This window comes from Gobius niger (genome assembly GCF_951799975.1).
Source record: "Gobius niger genome assembly, chromosome: 18".
NCBI lineage: Eukaryota > Metazoa > Chordata > Actinopteri > Gobiiformes > Gobiidae > Gobius > Gobius niger.
Window position 1 is genome coordinate 1,238,198 of NC_136869.1, and position 20,689 is coordinate 1,258,886.

The 20,689-nt window shown below is 43.6% G+C and overlaps 1 protein-coding gene across 1 annotated transcript; it reads right to left on the bottom strand.

Moving 5' to 3' along the window:
• Window positions 1-1,437: 1,437 nt before the first annotated feature.
• Window positions 1,438-18,948, bottom strand: LOC306977853 (caspase recruitment domain-containing protein 8-like; the record flags this gene model as incomplete). The annotated part of the gene is made up of 8 exons (XM_079576292.1): window positions 1,438-1,776; window positions 4,159-4,303; window positions 4,374-4,490; window positions 16,858-17,129; window positions 17,217-17,431; window positions 17,508-17,554; window positions 17,652-17,962; window positions 18,822-18,948. 8 exons carry the CDS (start codon window positions 18,946-18,948, stop codon window positions 1,457-1,459), a joined length of 1,554 nt encoding a protein of 517 aa, XP_079432418.1. The 3' UTR covers window positions 1,438-1,456.
• Window positions 18,949-20,689: the final 1,741 nt, after the last annotated feature.

A 20,689-nucleotide genomic window follows, 5' to 3' on the forward strand; every position in this document is an offset into this window, starting at 1 on the left:
TTGTTTGTCAGTTCCTGGGCGGTTCCTTCCTCAGTTACCTGCTGTGCTTCCCACCTGTGTCTCATCATGCAATCAAAGACCTCCACTCCATTGCCAGATTGTTCCGTCACTCACGCGGCGATCCCCTCTCAGGCTGTTTCTTACTGTTGTCGTACCTTTTTTGGGATTTTTGAGACTAACCTGCCCTTTTTCCGTGTCCTGTTTAGTTTTTGGAGCCGGTCCTGTATCATCACCATCGCCATCCGTCCTCTGCCTTTGCATCTGTCTGGATTCCTCACCAACCACCTGCTTCCCCTCCGCTGCCGCCCAGGATCCCCCCTTCCACTTACCTGCCTTGCCGTCCCACAAATAAAAGATCCTTTCACTTCTGCATTTTGGGTCTTGTTCACGACACCTTGGAGTTACGTTTGATGAAGACATGTCTCTAGAGCAGCATTCGGGAAAATTATTAAAGAACTGTTTCTTTCATTGGCGCAATATCGCCAAGCTGGGACAGTTGGTCTCACAAAAAGAGCTGGAGACGATTATTCATGCTTTTGTGTCGTCGTGGTTGAACTATTACAACAGCCTGTTCACCTGCCTAAATAAACAGGAGCTGACCCGCCTACAGTATGTTCCAAACTCTGCAGAGGCTCCTGACCCGCACCTACAGGAGAGCCCACATTGCTCCTGTGCTGAAGTCTTCCAGGTGCCTCCACAGTTAACTTTAAAATTCTGGTTCTGACTTTCAGGCTTCACGGACAGGCTCCAGTTTACATCACTGACCAGATCCAGCGCTTACTTCAGCTCAAAACCTGCTCATGGTTCCTCGGACCCTTTACAAAACCCGAGGAGGCGGGTCCTTCAAAGCCGCCCCGTCTCTGGAATGAACTTCCTCTGTCACTGCGTTCCCTCGATTCTGTGGAGACTTTTATAAAGCAACTGAAGACTCATCTGTTTATAAAGGCTTTCGAGCTGCTTCTTTGAACACATATTTTTTACTGTCTTTTACTGTTTGTTTTAGTTGCTGTCACTGTAAAGCACTTTGTGACCTCTGTCTGTGAAAAGCGCTATATAAATACAGATTACTTACTCACTTACAATACAGCAACAAGTACAAGAAACATTCAAATAAAAAAAAATGTATTTCATTCACAGATCACAGTAATGTTATTGGAGTTTAGCAGATAAAGCCCCGCCTGGTCTTTCAGGATGTGAGTAAAGTACATGATGGCTCTGCTGTTCCAACACTGAGGACCTGAAGTAACACAATTCAAAAGTATTTTATGAATGAACTGGTTACTTGAGTGCGTTTCCTTTGGGGTCGTTCCAAGGTTCTCTCGTCTCACTGCACGACCTGAGATCTTCCCTGAGTGAAAAGGTGGTGCCGTTCCTAAAGCTGCTCCTGATCCTGTGACTGGAACAGCTCATACGTTAATGCCCGGGACGTGACCTGTGTCTGGATCCCGAGCTTCAGTTAAACTTTGGTCCTGAGTCGGCCTCGCAGCTCTGAAGACGGATCGAGGCGACAGAATCCTCGTATCAGGACTGAAGCGGCTCTTTGGCCTTTCTTCACGGCCGTGTCCAGCACAAACCGGGCCTTTTCTGCTCGAGGTTTCTCCCTGGCAGACTCCGCCTCCCCCGGGTTCAGCACCTCCTCCTGCTGCAGGAGGTCCAGCAGCTGGTGCAGGACCGGCTCCGACACCTTTTCGATGAAGTCGATGCGGACGGAGCGCAGCAGCGACCGGGGGTCAGCGTGAGGAGGGGGGGGGGAGTCGCCTCTGCTCAGCGACGGCTCTGGGAGACCAAGCACAAACAAGCGGCATTCATGTCAACAGAAAGAAGAAAACATGTACAATAGAGCACAGGAGGAGACCCCGTGCTCCACATCATGCAGTGTTAAATAGACTTAATAGAGCAATGTTAACTGTGGTGCTTTAAAATAATGAACTACTGGGAGGAAAAAGTGAGTTCACCGTTTCTGCCTGAATGTGATCTGATCTTTATTAGAACCTTAAAGGGGGGGGTGTTATGCAAAATGGACTTTTTCAAGCTTTCCATCATGTTATTCTGTCACTCCTTCATTAAAAACATGGCCGAAGTGTTGCCTTGGCACATTCACGTATTTCTGAGTAATCTGTAAAAACTCTGATGGCGGCCATTTTAGGGATAGGTTTGCCTGAGTCCTCCTTATGTCACGTTGTCCTGGCCCTGAGGAAACCAAACAGCCCCAAACCCTGATGCTCCTGCTCCAGACTCCACAGCGAGGAGAGGGTTTAGATGTCGGTGCTGTCCTCTTTTACAGGGGGTGTACTTACTTGTTCCTCCCTGTCCTGTGAATGTTTACATGTTACGGCCAACAAAAATATGATCAAATATAAAAAATTGGGTGGCATTAGTTCAAGCAGACACGGTTTATTCATTCTTAAGATTTTGATTAAGATCAGACCACATTTAGTGACTAATTTAGGCAGAAATGTGAGAAACGTTTAACTCCCTTTTTCCTCCCGCTGTAAATAGAGCCACAGTCTGTTTTCTCCATATTGTCTTCTTTTTGTCTTTCAGTTATTCCTTTCTTTCAGGCAGTGGCAGAGGAATACAAGGCAGACAATTAGGGAGGCACCGATACCACTTTTTCTAAAACCGATACGAGTACTTGGATTTAAGTACTTGCCGATACCGAATACTGATACGAGTACAAGGCATTTTCTTCAACATTCTTACTTTTTTCACAGCAGATTGGTTTGTATTAGTTAATTTACTCATGTACATTTCCTTAAGTAAAGTCGGCGACACATTTAAGAGCAGTTATATTAGAATTGTGCTGATGACATTTATTATTTATTTTCATTCAGTAAAATTTTTTATTTTTATGTCTCTGTCCATCATAGACAGAAAAGTCCATGTCCTAAAGCTCCCAATGCCTGAGCTTTATTCATTTATGTGTTTTTATTTAACAATAGTATTGAGATGTTTCTTAAATGGTCTCTTTTCGTCTTTACTTCAGCTCCTGTAGATTTTCTCGTGTGTTTGTAGTAACTTAGCGAGAAGCTACAGAGGACTTTTTAGTCGCTGGGTTAGTTTTTCAGATGAATAAACCCCTGGGCTTAAAACGGCGTCAGAATGGACAAAACTGTTAGCCGCGAGTTAGCATCGTTAGCCTGTATGTTGTAAACACTGCAGACGCTGCAGCGAGTTAGCATCGTTAGCCTGTATGTTGTAAACACTGCAGACGCTGCAGCTCTAACAACATTAAGCTCTGGTTAAATCCAGCTCAGACTCTGGTTTAGAGAGCGCAGTCTGTAATAAAGTCAGCTCTATGTGGATTATTGTGTTTACACTAAACTATTCTACAGTTTGTTGCTTCTTCTCTCCTCAGCTGAGAGCTGATGGTATCGGTTTCTGGTATCGGGACCTCATGAATGAGTACGAGTATGAGTACAAGCCTGTGGTATCGGCCCGATACCCGATACTGGTATCGGTGCATCCCTACAGACAATAATCCACATAGTTATGTCATGTAGTACAAAGGACTATATAGAACATGTAGATATGAAGATCAATTCTGCCTAAACGGGAGCGGGAAGAAGAAACGTGTCTAATCCCACCACACGTTTGGCTAAAGCTTCTTCCAGCAGCGGCGGCTCGGGGGGGTTTCTGCACATGTTCCTCCCGTGCGTTACATTTCTTTCAGTTCTTTAACGATACTTGGTTTTCGATGCCGATACTTGAACGATCCAGACCCAGAAAACGATAATGTGTGGAAGAGCTGCACCTTCACAACATCGGGTTCATCTCCAAATGTCAGGAAATGGGGGGAAAATGGGGGATATTTTTGAGAAAAACTTGGGAGAATTCTTTGGCAAAATGAAAGATTAACTATGTAAGAAAAAAAATGGCGGAAATAGAGGAAATATTTGTTGTAAAAATGAACCGAATGAGGGGGAATAACTGGAGAATGAGGAAAAATTGGGGCAAAAAAAAGCTGAAACCACCAATTCACTTCCTTTAATCCTGGACCGACAGCATCAAAAGTTGAATCTAAACACATGAGATTATTTGTTTCATGTTTCCGATACTGGTAGAACCTTAACCTTTGTCCTGATGCTGAGCTGGAATCGTTAAACGGTGCCCGGCCCTAATCCTGACGGCCTGTGGGTGATAATGAAGTGGACTGACCGGGCAGATCCAGCTCGTGGCTCCACACCTCCTCAGACCTGCCCTCCTCCCTCACCCTGATGGACACTCGGCTGCTCTCTGGGGGCAGGCGCAGCTGGAACAGCGGGGGATAGTTGGGCTCATTATCCATGTCGAACAGCGCCCTCTGGAGGACAGCAGCAGACACATCAGCATCAGGACGAACAGAATGAACTCCTGAATGAGTGTGATCGGACCTCAGGCTGGACGATCTCGGCGCTGGGGCAGGTCACACTGTAGTGTTGGTCCACGACCAGCTGACACCGGGACGGGGCGTCGATGAACTCGGTGGTGCTTCGCTGCTTCGTCTCCACCTGGAACACGGCAACAGTTTGTTTCCTTTGGCAGAATCTCCTAAAGCAGTGGTTCTAGACTGGTGGGTCGAGACACAAACGTGGGTCACAGAACTATTTTCAGTGGGTCTGTTCGAATCCGTGTTCAGTCTGAAATCTGTGGCTCAAAAACACATGTGATAGAATATATGAGGAAGTACAGTTTTATTTGGGTCACGGCTCGTCATCCTGGGCTAATGGAAGGTCCACGACGGTCGCCCCTCAGCATCCGTTTGGCCCCGACGCTAATTCAAACCCGCCCTTAACCCCTTAACACCTGAATGTATATCCAATTATATAAAAAAAGAATATTATTATTATGTTTTTGCTTTTAAGCTGATGCTAAATTAAGTGGAGTTTGCTAATTTTTATGTCGCACATAGTACAGATATAGTTTTAGGTATGTTGCAAATCGGCAACAACAGGCATGAATGTCATTTTTGGTATGTTGTAAATTGACAACAACAGGCAAAAGTTGTAAATGTATTAAAGTGACAAAATTTGTTTGTTCTGAATGATTTCAGATGTAAATGCACTGTAAGATACACTGAGCACTTGTGTATCAGGTTAGGATATTAGAACAGTAAACAGAGCTAACGCTTTTCACTAAATGCTTGTAAAGTGTTGATTTTGAGCAGCTGATGTCGTCCTGCAGCAGCAGCAGCACTGGTAACAGGAAGGGCATCAGGATGTTCAGTAACATCTTCATCACTGCTGTTCCTGTCATCAGTGCCTTCCCTGCTGCTGCTGCTGCTTCATCACCTGATGTAGGGAGGAGAAAAAAAAGCACTTTATAAAAGGTGCAGACAATTTATCTACAAAATATCTACAGTTTTTATGACTAATTATTAGATTTTGCTCCCTTTCCTGAGGTTTCATAATACATTGTACATCAGATACCTCTATTTACCATTACTTATTTGCAAATTATATTAGAATTGCACATTATTTTCGGACGTGGAATTCTTGTTTGTGGTCCAGTAGGTCCACCTTGTGGTCGCTTTGCAAACAACACCAACGGTTTCATTTTGTTCTGTGTAAAAAGAGGGATAACTTTTTTATTTATATCCTTGTATGTTATTGTTACAATGATTATAGAATTTCACTAAAATGGCATGTTCTAAAAAACGTTTAGCACTGTAATAAATCTAAAAACTACTAAAATGCGGTCACTGTGGCCACCAGATGGAGCTACTGCAGTTTTCCTTTATGGCCTGATGTTGCCGATTTACAACGTACTGAAATCTTCAAATAACAAAAAAAAAAATCCATCACACGAAGTTCATTCCAATCAATAATCTACAGATGGAAACGAGGAGCTGCTACATCATTTTATTTTACCACAATTTACATTTGAAGATTTCATCAAAGTTGCTGCCTCGATTTGCAGAAATGCTATTTCCGCTAAATAGCTGCCATGACCCGCTTGTGGTTCCTTCTCTGACCGGTCCTACGAGAAACGAGTGCTTGGAAAAGGTTCCTCGGTACGGCCTGGATGTGCAAACAGGTATCAAGGGAAAACAGGCCTTATTTTAGCCACAGTCTGGCAAGAACAGGAATGTCGTCAAAATGTACCAATTGGCGTTAAGGGGTTAAAGCAGTGATGGCATTTATGGCTCTTTGAAGGGAGCCGTTCATTCGAGAGCCGTTCACTTTAAAGAGCCGTTCAAAAGACTGGCTCTTTCGAACGATTTTTAAAAAAATAATAAAGTAAATAATAATAACAGAGGTGAGTTTTTAATCACAAAATACAATCACACGACCGGATTAAGCGAGAAAAAGCTACGTGAATCCATTGTTCCTTGATGTAAAGCACTTTGGGTAATAAGACTATATAAACTTTAGACTTTTTACAATCACCATTAACTCTTAATAAAGTTGGATTGGATTATAGATAGTTTTGAACCAAGCACGTTCTCCAGTTTGGTTTCACCCAAATCTAAAAGCTACTTGAACAAAGTGTCAAAATAGAAACAAAATAGTGACAAAAATATGACAAAACGCCACGAAAGAACAACAGAAAAGTTATGAAAACGCACCAAAAAAAAGCGAAGACAAAAAGTGAGACAATGTAGGGCTGTGCAATCACTCAAAACTCGCTTTTGATTATTACACTAAGCAGGGGGCAGGTGTGAAACAGAGACCTCTCCTTAATTGAGGCAAACTTTAAATCATTTGTTCTATCAAAAGGAACAGGCCACCGTTTAGACGAGTTGATGTGTACCTGTCTGGTCTTTGCGTGTGCCCCCAGTCACGCAAAACGACCAAAGATGTTGCTAACGTTTGGCCACTCCCAGTGTGTTCCTATGGCTCCAAACGGGGGTGAAGTTGGAAGCGACCGAGCTCTTCCACGGACACCAGACAGGTACGGATCAACTCGTCTAAACTCAGGTAAGAACATATCTCCGTATGAACCGCCTATAAAGCCTTAAAATGCTTCAGTATAAGACAACTATTGTTTGGTCAAATCTGACCCAGTGAAAACAATAGCAAACTAGGGCTGCTCGATTATTGAAAAAATAATAATCACGATTATTTTTGTCATAATTGAAATCACGATTATTCAAATGATTATTTGTTGCTTTTAAAAAAATCCAGCCAAAAAGTGACAAAAATCCATCAAAAAAAAGACAAAAATCCATCAAAAAAGTGACAACAATCCATCAAAAAAAATGACAAAAATCCATAAAAAAAAAAGACAAAAATCCATCAAAAAAAGACAAAAATCCATCAAAAAAAGACAAAAATCCAGTAAAAAAAAGACAAAAATCCAGTAAAAAAAGACAAAAATCCAGCAAAAAAAGACAAAAATCCAGTAAAAAAAAGACAAAAATCCAGTTAAAAAAAAGACAAAAATCCAGCAAAAAAAGACAAAAATCCAGCAAAAAAAATGACAAAAATCCAGTAAAAAAAATGACAAAAATCCAGCAAAAAAAGACAAAAATCCAGTAAAAAAAGTGACAAAAATCCAGCAAAAATCCAGTAAAAAAGTGACAAAAATCCATCATAAAAATTACTAAAATCCAGCAAAAAAGTGACAAAAATTAAAAACATTGAAAAAAAAAGAAAAAAAAATTGGAATTTTTTTGTTGATTTTTTGATTTTTTATTTTTCTTCGATTTTTTTCGATTGTGCTAATTTTGTAATCGTTTACTGTTGTAATCGAAATCGTAATCGAATTTCGATTAATTGCACAGCCCTATAGCAAACTGTAGAACATGTGCTCGGTGCAGGTGGGGGTTAAGAGGTTAAACCCGCAGAAACGATCTACAATCTCACGATCTCACATTTTTTCCGTTTCAACAATAATCCGACACTCCTTTATTTACACAAAGTGCCCACGCCCAAAACTAAGAGGAAACCCTTCACAAGTCCGCGTGGCTGGACAAGTGTGCAGATTTTCAGAGAGAATCCGACGCTTCAGACTCAGAGAAACACAAAACCAGCAAAGTTCTTAAAGCTGAAACTTAAACATGAGAGAAAGTCTGGTAAACATGAATAACTGTGCTCGGATACGCTAAGCTAGTGGAGTTAGCCCCGACAGACAGCGCGTCCTGAACCGAGGCTTTCCAAAGGTGATACCCGGCCTGGGGTGCACTGACCTGGGGGGGAACATCGTGGCGGGGGCGGCGGGCAGAGCTGGAGACGGAGGGCGGAGGACTGGAGCTCTCACAGCGGGAGACGAGCAGCTGAAGCTTCGGCTGCTCCAGCGGAAAACCAGCACTTCCGTGTTGACGCTTCGCTCTGACCACGTGACGGGGTCCTGTGCTGTGATTGGTGTTTGACACGCTGACAACTTTTTGGTCACGTTTTGCTCACTACGCCGACGTAAGAAAAGGTGTGTTTTTTATTTTTTATTTATTTATTTTTTATTATTATTATTTCTTTCTTATGTTATTTTTTTTTGTTTAACCCCGGGCATAAATGTGTATAACATTAAAATAACTGTTCAATAAAAAAAATAAAAAAAATAATAATAAAATAAATAAAAATAATAATAATAAAAATAAATAAAAAAATAAAATAAAATAAAACAAGAAAAAAAAGAAAAAAAAAATAGAAAAATTAAAAAAGAAAAAAAGAAAAAGAATAAAAGAAAAGAAAAGGGAAAAACGTGAAAAATTGGGGGAAAAGTGGAAACATTTGAGGGGGAAAACGTGGAACAAATGGGAAAAGGAAGATAGATTTTTTTGTGTTTTCATCACTTTTTTGTTGCTCTTTTGTGGGTTTTTGGTCACTTTTTTGTGTCTCTCTTTTTGGCTATTGTGTTCAATTATTGTGGGTCACTTTTTTATCATCATGCTTTCTTTTCTCTCTATTTTGACACTTTTTTCAGGTTTTTTGATTTGGGTAAAATGAGAAAATGGGCTTGGTTCAGGTGGGGATGAAGAGGTTTAACTTGCTATGAACTAACGGCTAAAGCGGCGGAGGCTAAAGCGGCGGAGGCTAAAGCGGCGGCGGCTAAAGCGGCGGAGGCTAAAGCGGCGGAGGCTAAAGCGGCGGAGGCTAAAGCGGCGGAAGCTAAAGCGGCGGAGGCTAAAGCGGCGGAAGCTAAAGCGGCGGAGGCTAAAGCGGCGGAGGCTAAAGCGGCGGAAGCTAAAGCGGCGGAGGCTAAAGCGGCGGAGGCTAAAGCGGCGGAGGCTAAAGCGGCGGAAGCTAAAGCGGCGGAGGCTAAAGCGGCGGAGGCTAAAGCGGCGGAGGCTAAAGCGGCGGAAGCTAAAGCGGCGGAGGCTAAAGCGGCGGAGGCTAAAGCGGCGGAGGCTAAAGCGACGGAGGCTAAAGCGACGGAGGCTAAAGCGGCGGAGGCTAAAGCGGCGGCGGCTAAAGCGGCGGAGGCTAAAGCGGAGGCTAAACATTTCAAAATGAGGTTGCAACAGGGGCGGACTGGGACTGAAAAACGGCCCTGGACTCTGGACCGAGTGCATTTTCTCCAGTTTGGCTTTACCCCAATCCAAAAACTTCAGGAAAAAAGGTGTGGAAATAGCAACAAAGCTGAAACGAAAACAATGATGGAAATGTGACAAAAAAGTGAGAAAACATTGATTAAAAAAAATTACAAAAATGAGATAAAAATGTGACAAAAAAATTACTAAAATTTGACAAAAAATGGACAAAAATGTGATAAAAATTGGACAAAAAAATGACCAAAATGCAACAAAAAAATTACACAAATTTGACAAAAAGTGACGAAAAAATGTGACCAAAATGTGATAAAAAATGGCCGAAAAACTTTCTCCAGTTTGGCTTTACCCTAATTAAAAAGATTCTTGGGGAAAAAAGCACCAAAACAGCCACAAAAAATGAGAAGAAAACAAGGATGTAAACGCAACAACAATGTGACAAAAATTCAACAAAAAGTGACAAAAATTCAACAAAAAGTGACAAAAATTTAACAAAAAAGTGACAAAAATTCAACAAAAATTCAACAAAAATTCAACAAAATTTTTACAAAAATTTTACAAAAATGGAAAAAAAAGAAAGAAAATAAAAACATACAAAAGGTGACACAACACAGCCACAATGCGAGGAAAAGGATCAGTTTTGTGGGTCTTAGCTTTCAAATGAGGAGTTCCACAGGCCTATATAACAGCCAAAGAGGACAGAATGCATTTGGTTCAGGCGGGTGGTGAGAGGTTAAAGGCACACTGCGTAACATTTTGGACTGTCCTGTTCCCATCAGCACAAAACACGGACCAATGACCAGCTCGACACAGAAAACGGTGTTTTTATTAAAGGAAGGATCTCGACTTTAGTCACATCTCCATGGAAACGAGCTGGAGCTTTAAGTGTCCAAATAAAACAAAACAACCTGTGCTGGAGTGGAAGTGTTTATGAATCACTGACCATGTTTGTAATGAGTTATAATGATCAGATCAACCATTATTATTCATAATCTGCAGTAAGTACGTGATACGTTCATAATAAAGTCATAATAATAACAGATAATCAAAGATGTTTTACGTGAGGGGGAGGCAGGTTTGTGTCATGGAGGGTCCATGTTCTTCATTACCAAAACACCCAGGGCCCAAACTCACAATGTCGCCCAAAGTAAAGCACCTTTTTCTACAAACATGTTGTGACGGTTTTCAGGGTCTCTGAACTACAGGGGAGGAAGTAGCAAAAGTCCTTCTTCCCCCATTCTGTCTTCACACGGTGAGACTCGAGAGTGTCCTGAGACTTCAGCGGGTCAGCGTCTGACCTGACATTTAGAAGATTAGACAAATAATCAGGAAGGAACCAAGAAGAGCTTTGTAAATAAACAGCAGAACAGTGATGCCGTCCCACTTCAGCACAAAGATCACAGAGGTGGGTCCTATAACCGTCTCCAGTGGTGAATCTAACGGCTGGATGGAAAACTGCATCAGAGGCTTCAACACATGCAGTGGAATGATATATATGACATCACCGTAATCCAAAACAGGAAGTAACGTCGCCTGGATCAACAGTTGTCTCTTGTTAGGAGGGAAACAGTTTTTGTTTCTGTAGAAAAAAGGCAGCTTTGCTTTAAGAAAGTATTGATTTTTCAGGCAGTGGTGGAAGTGGAGATTTGTATCTGTTTTCCTCCCTTTACATCTTAGTTTTCATGTCAGATATAAAAATGATGATGTTTATTTTATGATGTTTTGTCTGCGAGGCGGAGGTAACCAGGAAGTAGAAAGGCCGTCTTTCCCGCGGGTTTTCATTCATAAATATTGACAGATTTGACATCCACGTGTCCTGCTAAGGGGCCCCGTGATGACGCTTTCACCCAAATATGGTGTTTTTCCTCCTACGAGACGCTGGAGCGGAAAAGTGGAAGAACGGGCCGAGCATGCGCACTCGCTACAAAACTTCAGGGCTGGTTTTCTCTGAATGAGAGAAGCCGCACTCGGGCAGAGCCTGAGCCCTTATAGAAGCTCCCACAGACTCCACACTTTACAGGCTGAGACACAACAAGGTTTAGAAGGTTTTTTCAGAGGGATTTTTTAATATCTAATTCCAAACCTGATTTATTCAGCTTTGAAACCAAAAAAACAGGCCGAATTTGAGTTTTTACAGATTTTTTCACTGATGATTAGTTTATTGAAAAACTAAACAAAATATCCAAAATCCCCTCAGAAAAAATCTTAGTCACTAATATGTCAATAAAATAAAACCATAACATTTAATCTGGATCAATTCATTATCTTGATTTCCCAAAATATAGGCATTGGACATTTTAATGCTCAAAACGCCTTATTTTTATGTGAAAACATAAAATGACAGAAAAAATGCAATACATTTTTTTCTCATATTTATAAAAATTAAATATATATATTTATAAAGCTTCAAATTGACGTCTCTACATTTATTTTTTTCCCTGTTCACCTGCAGTGTCTCGTCTTAAGTTTGTTTGTGGCTCCTGGACATGTTTATAAATGAGCCTCTCGTCGATCCAGATGCCGAGACATTTATAATTTGACTTTTTCTCAATAATGGAAGCGTCTAAAGCAGAGACACATGTGTCACATCGCAGCAACGCACTGCCTGAAGCTGAAGGACTGACGGCGGCGGCTCCTGCTTCCCCCACTGGTCACACACAAACAGGAAGAGAGTCTACGACGCCACGGGGGCGAGACGCCCGAAACGGGGCGGACGGGGGGGATGGAGAGGCGCTCTTTAGGGGCCACTAGAGGGTGGTCACTAAACTGTTCTACATGATGCATTGACTTGAGCTGCTGCTGGTTCCTGCGCCCGGGCAGGACTTCTGCTCCTGTCGGGCACTTCCACAGTGGCTTTAGAAGAACAGCAGAGAAACCAGATGTTTCCGCTCCCATGACGAGTCTGGTGCAGCTCTGACAGTCTCTGGAGCTCAGCACTCAGAGCTCCTCAGCAGCTCGCCAAACAGCAGAAGGTCCAGGTCGTGCAGGTCCTGGATAAAGAGACGAGAGGCTTTGGATCCTTTCTTCATCACAGAGTCTATGACCCGAGCGGCTCGAGTCCTTCGCTCTCTGACGCTCGCCGCGCTCTCTCTCTCTGCCGGGGTCAGGACGCCGCTCTGCAGGAGCCGGTCCAGAACCTGGTCCAGCACCACCTCCGTCACTCGCTCCACGAAGCCCAACCGCATGGAACGCAGGCGCCGCTCCACCGACGAGTCCGAGTCCACGAGCAGCTCCCGGAACGAGGCCGAGGCCGAGGCCACAGCGTCCGCCGTGGTCAGCTCCTCCATGATCACATCTGAGGCGCACAGAGGCCACTTTACATCAAACTGACTTTAACTGTTCTGTGTGTCCACTGTAGAAAGACACGACTGCTCTGTGTTCATCAGCACAAGATAGAATAAAACTGAGTATGAGGTGAAGAATTAAAGCAGGTGTTAAAACAGACTCAAGAAAACAAACTGATGTTAACCTCTGAACTCCCGCCTGAACCGAGAGGAGCTTTTTCCTCACGTCAGAAGATTCTTTTTACATCATTTTTTTGTTGGGCATTTAACTCATTTTTGCAAATTTTTTGTCACATTTTTGTCACATTTTTGTCACATTTTTGTCTTTTTTTTTGTCACATTTTTTCCACTTTTTCATAAATTTTTCATCACTTTTTTGTCAATATTTTGTCATTTTTTGGTCCCATTTTTGTCATTTTTTGGTCACATTTTTGTCACATTTTTGGGTATTTTTTCTTCATTTTTTTATATTTTTATTGTCAATTTTTTGTCATTTTTTTGTGAATTTTTTGTGAATTTTTTGTCACATTTTTGTTATTTTGTTGTTATTTTTTTGCCAATTTTTTATCACATTTTTGTCAATTTTTTGTCATTTTTTTGTTATTTTTTCGTCCATTTTTTGTCAATTTTTTGTTACATTTTTGTTATTTTTTGTCACATTTTTTGTCACATTTTTTGTGCATTTCTTTATCGGGCACTTTACATCAAACTGACTTTAACTGTTCTGTGTGTCCACTGTAGAAAGACACGACTGCTCTGTGTTCATCAGCACAAGATAGAATAGAACTGAGTATGAGGTGAAGAATTAAAGCAGGTGTTAAAACGGACTCAAGAAAACAAACTGATGTTAACCTCTGAACTCCCGCCTGAACCCAGAGGAGCTTTTTCCTCACGTCAGAAGATTCTTTTTACATCATTTTTTTGTTGGGTATTCAACTCATTTTTGTAACTTTTTTGTCAATTTTTTGTCCATTTTTAGAATTTTTTGGTCATTTTTTGATCAATTTTTTGTCAATTTTTTTGTCATTTTTTCTTCCTTTTTTTATATTTTTTTTGTCAATTTTTTGTCACTTTTTTGTCAATTTTTTGTCATTTTTTCTTCATTTTTTCTTCATTTTTAAATATTTTTTTTGTACATTTTTTGTCATTTTTTTGGTCCATTTTTTGTAATTTTTTGTCACATTTTTGTTATTTTTTTGTTATTTTTTTTATCAATTTTTTGTCACATTTTTGTCATTTTTTCTTCATTTTTTAATATTTTTTTAGTCAATTTTTTGTCATTTTTTCTTCATTTTTAATATTTTTTTTTGTCAATTTTTTGTCATTTTTTTGGTCCATTTTTTGTAATTTTTTGTCACATTTTTGTCATTTTTTTTGTCATTTTTTTGTTTTTTTATCAAATTTTCGTCCATTTTTTGTCACATTTTTGTCAATTTTTTGTTTTTGTTTTTGTCACATTTTTTGTGCATTTCTTCATCGGGCACTTTACATCAAACTGACTTTAACTCTTCTATGTATCCACTGTTGAAAGACATGACCGTGAGCTCCCGGTTCAGAATGAGCCGCTCACCCGTCAGATCCACCTCATGCTCCCACACTGAGGAGCAGTTCTCTCCACAGATCCTGACATGTATGAGCTTCACTTCTGCCGTCAGACGGATCTGGAACGTGGGGTGGTAGTTGGGGCCGTAGTCCAGGATGAACTTGGCTTTCTGCAAAAAGACAGACATGTGGAAACAGATAAAAAAACAACATAGTGTGTCTGCGGGGGCAGGTGTGAGTGCTGGACCCTCCCCAGTCAAAGCCAGAGCGTGTGACTAGTGTGAGTGCTGGACCCTCCCCAGTCAAAGCCAGAGCGTGTGACGAGTGTGAGTGCTGGACCCTCCCCAGTCAAAGCCAGAGTGTGTGACGAGTGTGAGTGCTGGACCCTCCCCAGTCAAAGCCAGAGCGTGTGACGAGTGTGAGTGCTGGACAGAGCGCGTGACGAGTGTGGACCTTGGGCTGGACGCGGTGAGCTCTGGTGCAGTCCACGCTGTAGAGCTGGTTCACAGTGAAGTCGTGCGACGCCGTCACCTGGACGTTCCTCATGTTTGGGTGTTTGGGACGGACCTTCACAAAAACAAACAGCTTCAGTGACAGTGGAACACAGTCTGAAACCCGAGTAGAGATCTGCACGGGAACGGATTTCAGGGGAATGGCCCCCCCTGGCCGCCCGGGGGGGGGAGTCTCACGGGTCCCGAGTTGTTTAACCTCTTAACTCCCGCCTGAACCGAGAGGATCTTTTTCCTCATGTCATCAGATTTCTTTCCATCATGTTTTCATCATTTGTGTCAAATTTTTTGTCATTTTTTTGTCATTTTTTTGTCACATTTTTGTCATTTTTTTGTCATTTTTTTGTCACATTTTTGTCATTTTTTTGTCATTTTTTTGGTCAATTTTTGGTCATTTTTTTGTCACATTTTTGTCATTTTTTTGTCACATTTTTGTCTTTTTTTTTTTGGGTGTTCAACTCATTTTTGTAACTTTTTTGTCCCATTTTCGTCATTTTTTTGCACTGGGGGGGGGGGGTAAAGGGTGCTGAGTACCCAGGGCCCAGAGCAGGGTCGGGGCCCACAGAAATGCTGCAGAAAGTGTTCTGTATTGTACTTTCTAAGTTTCCTCATAATTGATGCTATAAGAACTGAACAACAGGGCTGAAATACATTGGTTCTACACAGAATTTTGCCCAAACAATAATGACTGATAATATCTCAGGCCCTGACACCCCTTTAAAAATGTGCCAAATGGTTCAGCCCACACACCAGCGTTCAGCACCTTGAGCTTCAGCAGTGACTTGATGAGGCAGACTCTAATGTAATGACATTTTTTGTCTTTTTTTGCTGGATTTTTGTCTTTTTTTGCTGGATTTTTGTCTTTTTTTGCTGGATTTTTGTCACTTTTTTGCTGGATTTTTATCTTTTTTTTCCTGGATTTTTGTCACTTTTTTGCTGGATTTTTATCTTTTTTTTCCTGGATTTTTGTCACTTTTTAGCTGGATTTTTTGTCTTTTTTTGCTGGATTTTTAATATTTTTTTGTTGGATTTTTGTCTTTTTTTTGCTGGATTTTTGTCACTTTTTTGTTGGATTTTTGCCATTTTTTTGCTGGATTTTTGTCTTTTTTTGCTGGATTTTTATCTTTTTTTTCCTGGATTTTTGTCACTTTTTTGCTGGATTTTTGTCACTTTTTTGCTGGATTTTTGTCATTTTTTGCTGGATTTTTGTCACTTTTTTGTTGGATTTTTGTCATTTTTTGCTGGATTTTTATCTTTTTTTTTCCTGGATTTTTGTCTTTTTTTGCTGGATTTTTATCTTTTTTTTCCTGGATTTTTGTCTTTTTTTGCTGGATTTTTATCTTTTTTTTCCTGGATTTTTGTCTTTTTTTGCTGGATTTTTATCTTTTTTTTCCTGGATTTTTGTCTTTTTTTGCTGGATTTTTATCTTTTTTTCCCTGGATTTTTGTCATTTTTTTGCTGGATCTTTATCTTTTTTTTCCTGGATTTTTGTCATTTTTTTGCTGGATTTTTATCTTTTTTTCCCTGGATTTTTGTCTTTTTTTGCTGGATTTTTATCATTTTTTTGTTGGATTTTTGTCTTTTTTTGCTGGATTTTTGTCATTTTTTTGCTGGATTTTTGTCATTTTTTGCTGGATTTTTGTCACTTTTTTGTTGGATTTTTGTCTTTTTTTTGCTGGATTTTTATCATTTTTTTGTTGGATTTTTGTCTTTTTTTTGCTGGATTTTTGTCTTTTTTTGCTGGATTTTTGTCATTTTTTTCTGGATTTTTGTCACTTTTTTTGTCACTTTTTAGCGTTGTTTTCTTGCGTTTACATCCTCATTTTCTTCTCATTCGTTGTCGCTGGTCTGAAGAAGCTTTTAGATTTGGAGAACAGGAGAAAACATGTTCAGGTGGGAGTTAAGAGGTCAAGTCTTTGTTGATCTCACAATGGAGACGTTCACTTGTTCCGTCAGCTCCAATATCCAAGTAAAACTGGTGCCGTGTGAAACCCTTAACTGAATCGTGAATCAAATCGGGCCCTTGAGAAGAGAATGACTCGTTGCCCAGCCCGAGTGGTCAGTATCTACCAGAGAAGCTCAGTCCTGGTTCAGTCCGGTCGGAGTCTTTTACCTCGTCCACGGAGACGTTCCAGGGCAGCAGCAGCACGTTGAGTTTCCGTAGCTGAGACAAAGGGTTCTTCGCGGCGAGGAACAGCAGAACTTGACCCGAAACGGACTTGATCTTGTGGTAAATCCAGTCCAGGATCTGCCAAACCAGACCAAAGACGGACAGACCCGAGACCCGGACCACCACGTGGGACTGTGTGATCCTCAGCGGCTCCAGGAACGTCACTCCACTGTCGCTGATGTGGGCCACAGCCAGACCGCAGTGGGAGAGGTCAGCTGGAACCATGGAGACATGAAAGAACCAGATGTTAGTGAGGAGGAGCAGATGTTCGTGAGGAGCAGATGTTCCTGAAGGACTCGTACCGGTCTCGGGTTCACAGTGCGGCAGGTGCAGCTCACACACGGCTCTCTCTGGACACTCGATGTCGTACAGAGGTCCTGCAGGAGTTCTGCCCGACGACTGCAGCAGCGCCTCGTCCCATTGGACCGTCCTGTACCGAAGCTCCGCCTCCTTAGACACCACAAACACCAATCCAGTGGACGAGCAGCGGAAGGCTCCGGAGGAAGGGCATCTGAACCTGCAGGAGTTCAACCCAAAAATCATGAAAAAACTGGGGGAAAGAACGAGCGACGACCACCGGAGCCTCGTCGTACCTGAAGGAGGTTTTCCAGGACTCGAGAGACACTTCAGGTGTAAAGTCCTAAAGAGAAGAGACGCATGAGGACCTTACTCAGCCCCGCCCACTTTTACAGCCCAGGGACAATAAAGGAAACAGACAGACAGACAGACAGACAAACCTCCCAGTCCAACGGTTCGACCAGTGAAACAGCACCGTGGGCCTCATCTGCTCCTCCTTCTGCTCCTCCTTCACACAACCCTCCCTCGTCTCCTCCCTCGTCTCCTCCCTCGTCTCCTCCCTCGTCTCCTCTCTCGTCTCCTCCCTCGTCTCCTCCCTCGTCTCCTCCCTCGTCTCCTCCCTCGTCTCCTCCCTCGTCTCCTCCCTCGTCTCCTCCCTCGTCTCCTCCCTCGTCTCCTCCCTCGTCGTCTCCTGGGTCTGAGGGGAGCGTTGGAGGATCTGGGGGCTCCTGAGCCGCTTGATCTGCATCTTCTGTAGAATGAAAACACCAAACAATGAAATGAAGGTAACACAGGAGTAAGATCTCAGGAGGACGGACAGGAACGTTTCCAAAACCAGCACTTTGTAAACGGCCTGGAGCCAAAAACAACTCAGTGATGGATTCACAAACCTCCACATGATTCTGACTCTGACCAACATCACGCTCATGTTTCTTTTGAGGAAATCATGAGACCACGGTTCATCTGAGCTGAAGAGACGACTCTGGCTTTGTTTTACTAATGTTTGGATCTTTCCACACAAAACAAAACTGTCCCAAAGTCCAGAGTCTCCTCCTCAGCACAGGCGCCCTAAGGCCACATGAATCCAGTCCTGTTGTTCAGTTGTGTCGTATTTACCTCTTATTGATTTGAATATTCCTACGAATGCCCCGAAAGACAAGTTTATATTTGGATCTAAACTCTGTGTTATATGTTTTTATGGAACATCTCACAAAATCCTGGTTTGTGAACCTGTTTACAAACAAAGGCGATAAAACGATTGTGATTCTGATTGTGACTGAAGAGGATTCCTGCTCACCAGGTGTCTGTGGATCCTCAGAGGCGTCGCTGGATCTGTGGGAAAAGCAGAACATTTTGTTTGGATAAAAGTGAAATGTTTCTGACCCCATTGAACTTTGGCATAATTTACCCATGAATGAAAAACGCTTTTAAATGTCTCAGTCATGATCTGTCATCTGATGGTTTTACAGTAAAACCTTTGACCTGATGAATGGAAAGTTACGTCTGTAACTGTGGTTCTATGAATCCCTCCTGACCGCCAGAGGCGCTGCTGTGAGCACTGAATGACGAGCACCAGCTACGTCACGAGGAATCCTGAGCACCCGCCTCACTCAGAGGATCCAGAAGGCCCTGGAGGAGAGCACGGCCCAGAGGATGAGACGCCGCCACATTGACGTTGTAGAACCTGGTGAACGTGCTCGGGGAAGCCCATGACGCCGCAGCACAAATCGCTTCCATGGAACAGCCCGCAGAGCCGCCCAGGAAGTGGAGACACTCCTAGTCGAGTGGGCCTTCACCCCGATCGGCAAGGCGTGACCCTCCGCCTCGTAGGAATGACCGATAACATCCACTATCCAATGGGAGAGGTGTTGTTTAGACAGAGGGCGACCCGACTGAGGACCTCCATCACACACAAACAGTTGGTCTGAGCGTCTCAGACTCGCAGTCGCCGCAATGTCTGCCTCCAGTGCCCTCACAGGCACAAACAGCCAGACTCCTCCACAGCCGCTCCAGGAGGCCGGAACCGAGGCAACTGCAATGGTCGGTTACAATGAGAACCGGAAAACACCTGAGGCACAAAGGCAGTGTTCGGCCATAAGGAAACACCGCTGCCATCCGGACTCCACCGGAGACAGGAGGGACTAACAGACAGAGCATGTAACTCACCAACCCTTTCAGCAGAGACAATAGCCAACAAGAAAGCAGTCTCACAGGACAGCCACGTGAGCTCCGCTTACGCCAAAGGCTCAAAAGGAGGACGGGAGAGCGCCTGGAGAACCACAGGCAGATCCCAGGCAGGCGACCGCGGGACCGATGGCGGGCGCAACCTGCGAGTCCCACGCAGAAAACGAGACACAAGATCATGGCTCCCCACAGCACAACCATCAAACTCAGCATGATTAGCAGAGATCGCTGCCACATAGACCTTAAGCGTGGAAGGAGAGCGACCCTCATCAAAGAGCGACTGCAGAAACTCCAGAATAGAGGCCACTGACCACAAAGCCGGGTCCTCATCACGACCAGAAAACCACCGAGAAAACAGCCGCCATCTGTTATCAGGCTGCCCACGAGTAGAGGACGCCCTGGCACTCAAAATGGTGTGTTGGACAGACGCCGGCAAACCAGTCAACTGTGACAAGGGCCTGTAACGGCCAGACCCACAGCCGAACACGAGGAGGGTCGGGATGCCAAATCTGCCCTCCCGACTGAGACAGCAGATCCCTCCTGTTCGGGAGACACCACGGGTTACCGTGGATCAGACTTCGCAGCAGGGGGAACCACGGCCGCGCTGGCCAGAACGGGGCCACCAGCAACAACCTGTGACCCTCCCTCAGAACCCGCTGAAGAGTGGGCCAAATCAGAGGAAGGGGCGGAAAAGCGAACAGCAGGACCTGAGGCCACGGATGAGCCAACGCATCCTGACCCAGAGCACCCGATGACCCGTAAGAGAAAACCACAGCGGGCACTGAGTCGACTCCTTCGAGGCGAACAGGTCTACCTCCACTCGACCAAAGAGGTCCCAGATCCTGTGCAACACTTCCCTGTGAAGGGTCCACTCCCCCGGAGCAGATGACTGTTCTGGGGCCAGGAGGGCGGAAAGCTCCTGGTCCAGGGCTTGAGCCTTCACCGAGTCGCTGATCATAGTCATCCTGACCCGGCGGGCAAATTGTGGCCGGCGTCGGAACTGTAGCCATGGGTCAAAGTGGCAACCACCCATGGGTCTACAGCATGAGCAGCCCAGTAACTGAGCTGCTGATGGGAAAAGTGTCCAAAGGCCGGCCCGTTGGCTTCACTGTCTAGCCCCTCGGCCCCTAGGGGCCCCGGGGGGGCGGCGGCCAGAACCCGACACTCGGGCCTGCCCTCCTGAGCGGCGGACCGTGCCACGAAAGGCCCCACTGGTCCTCCGTGAAACATCCCGAGGAGAAGAACCACCAGCCCGGGACCGAGGCTGCGAGCGGTCAGCGGGTTCAGTAACAAG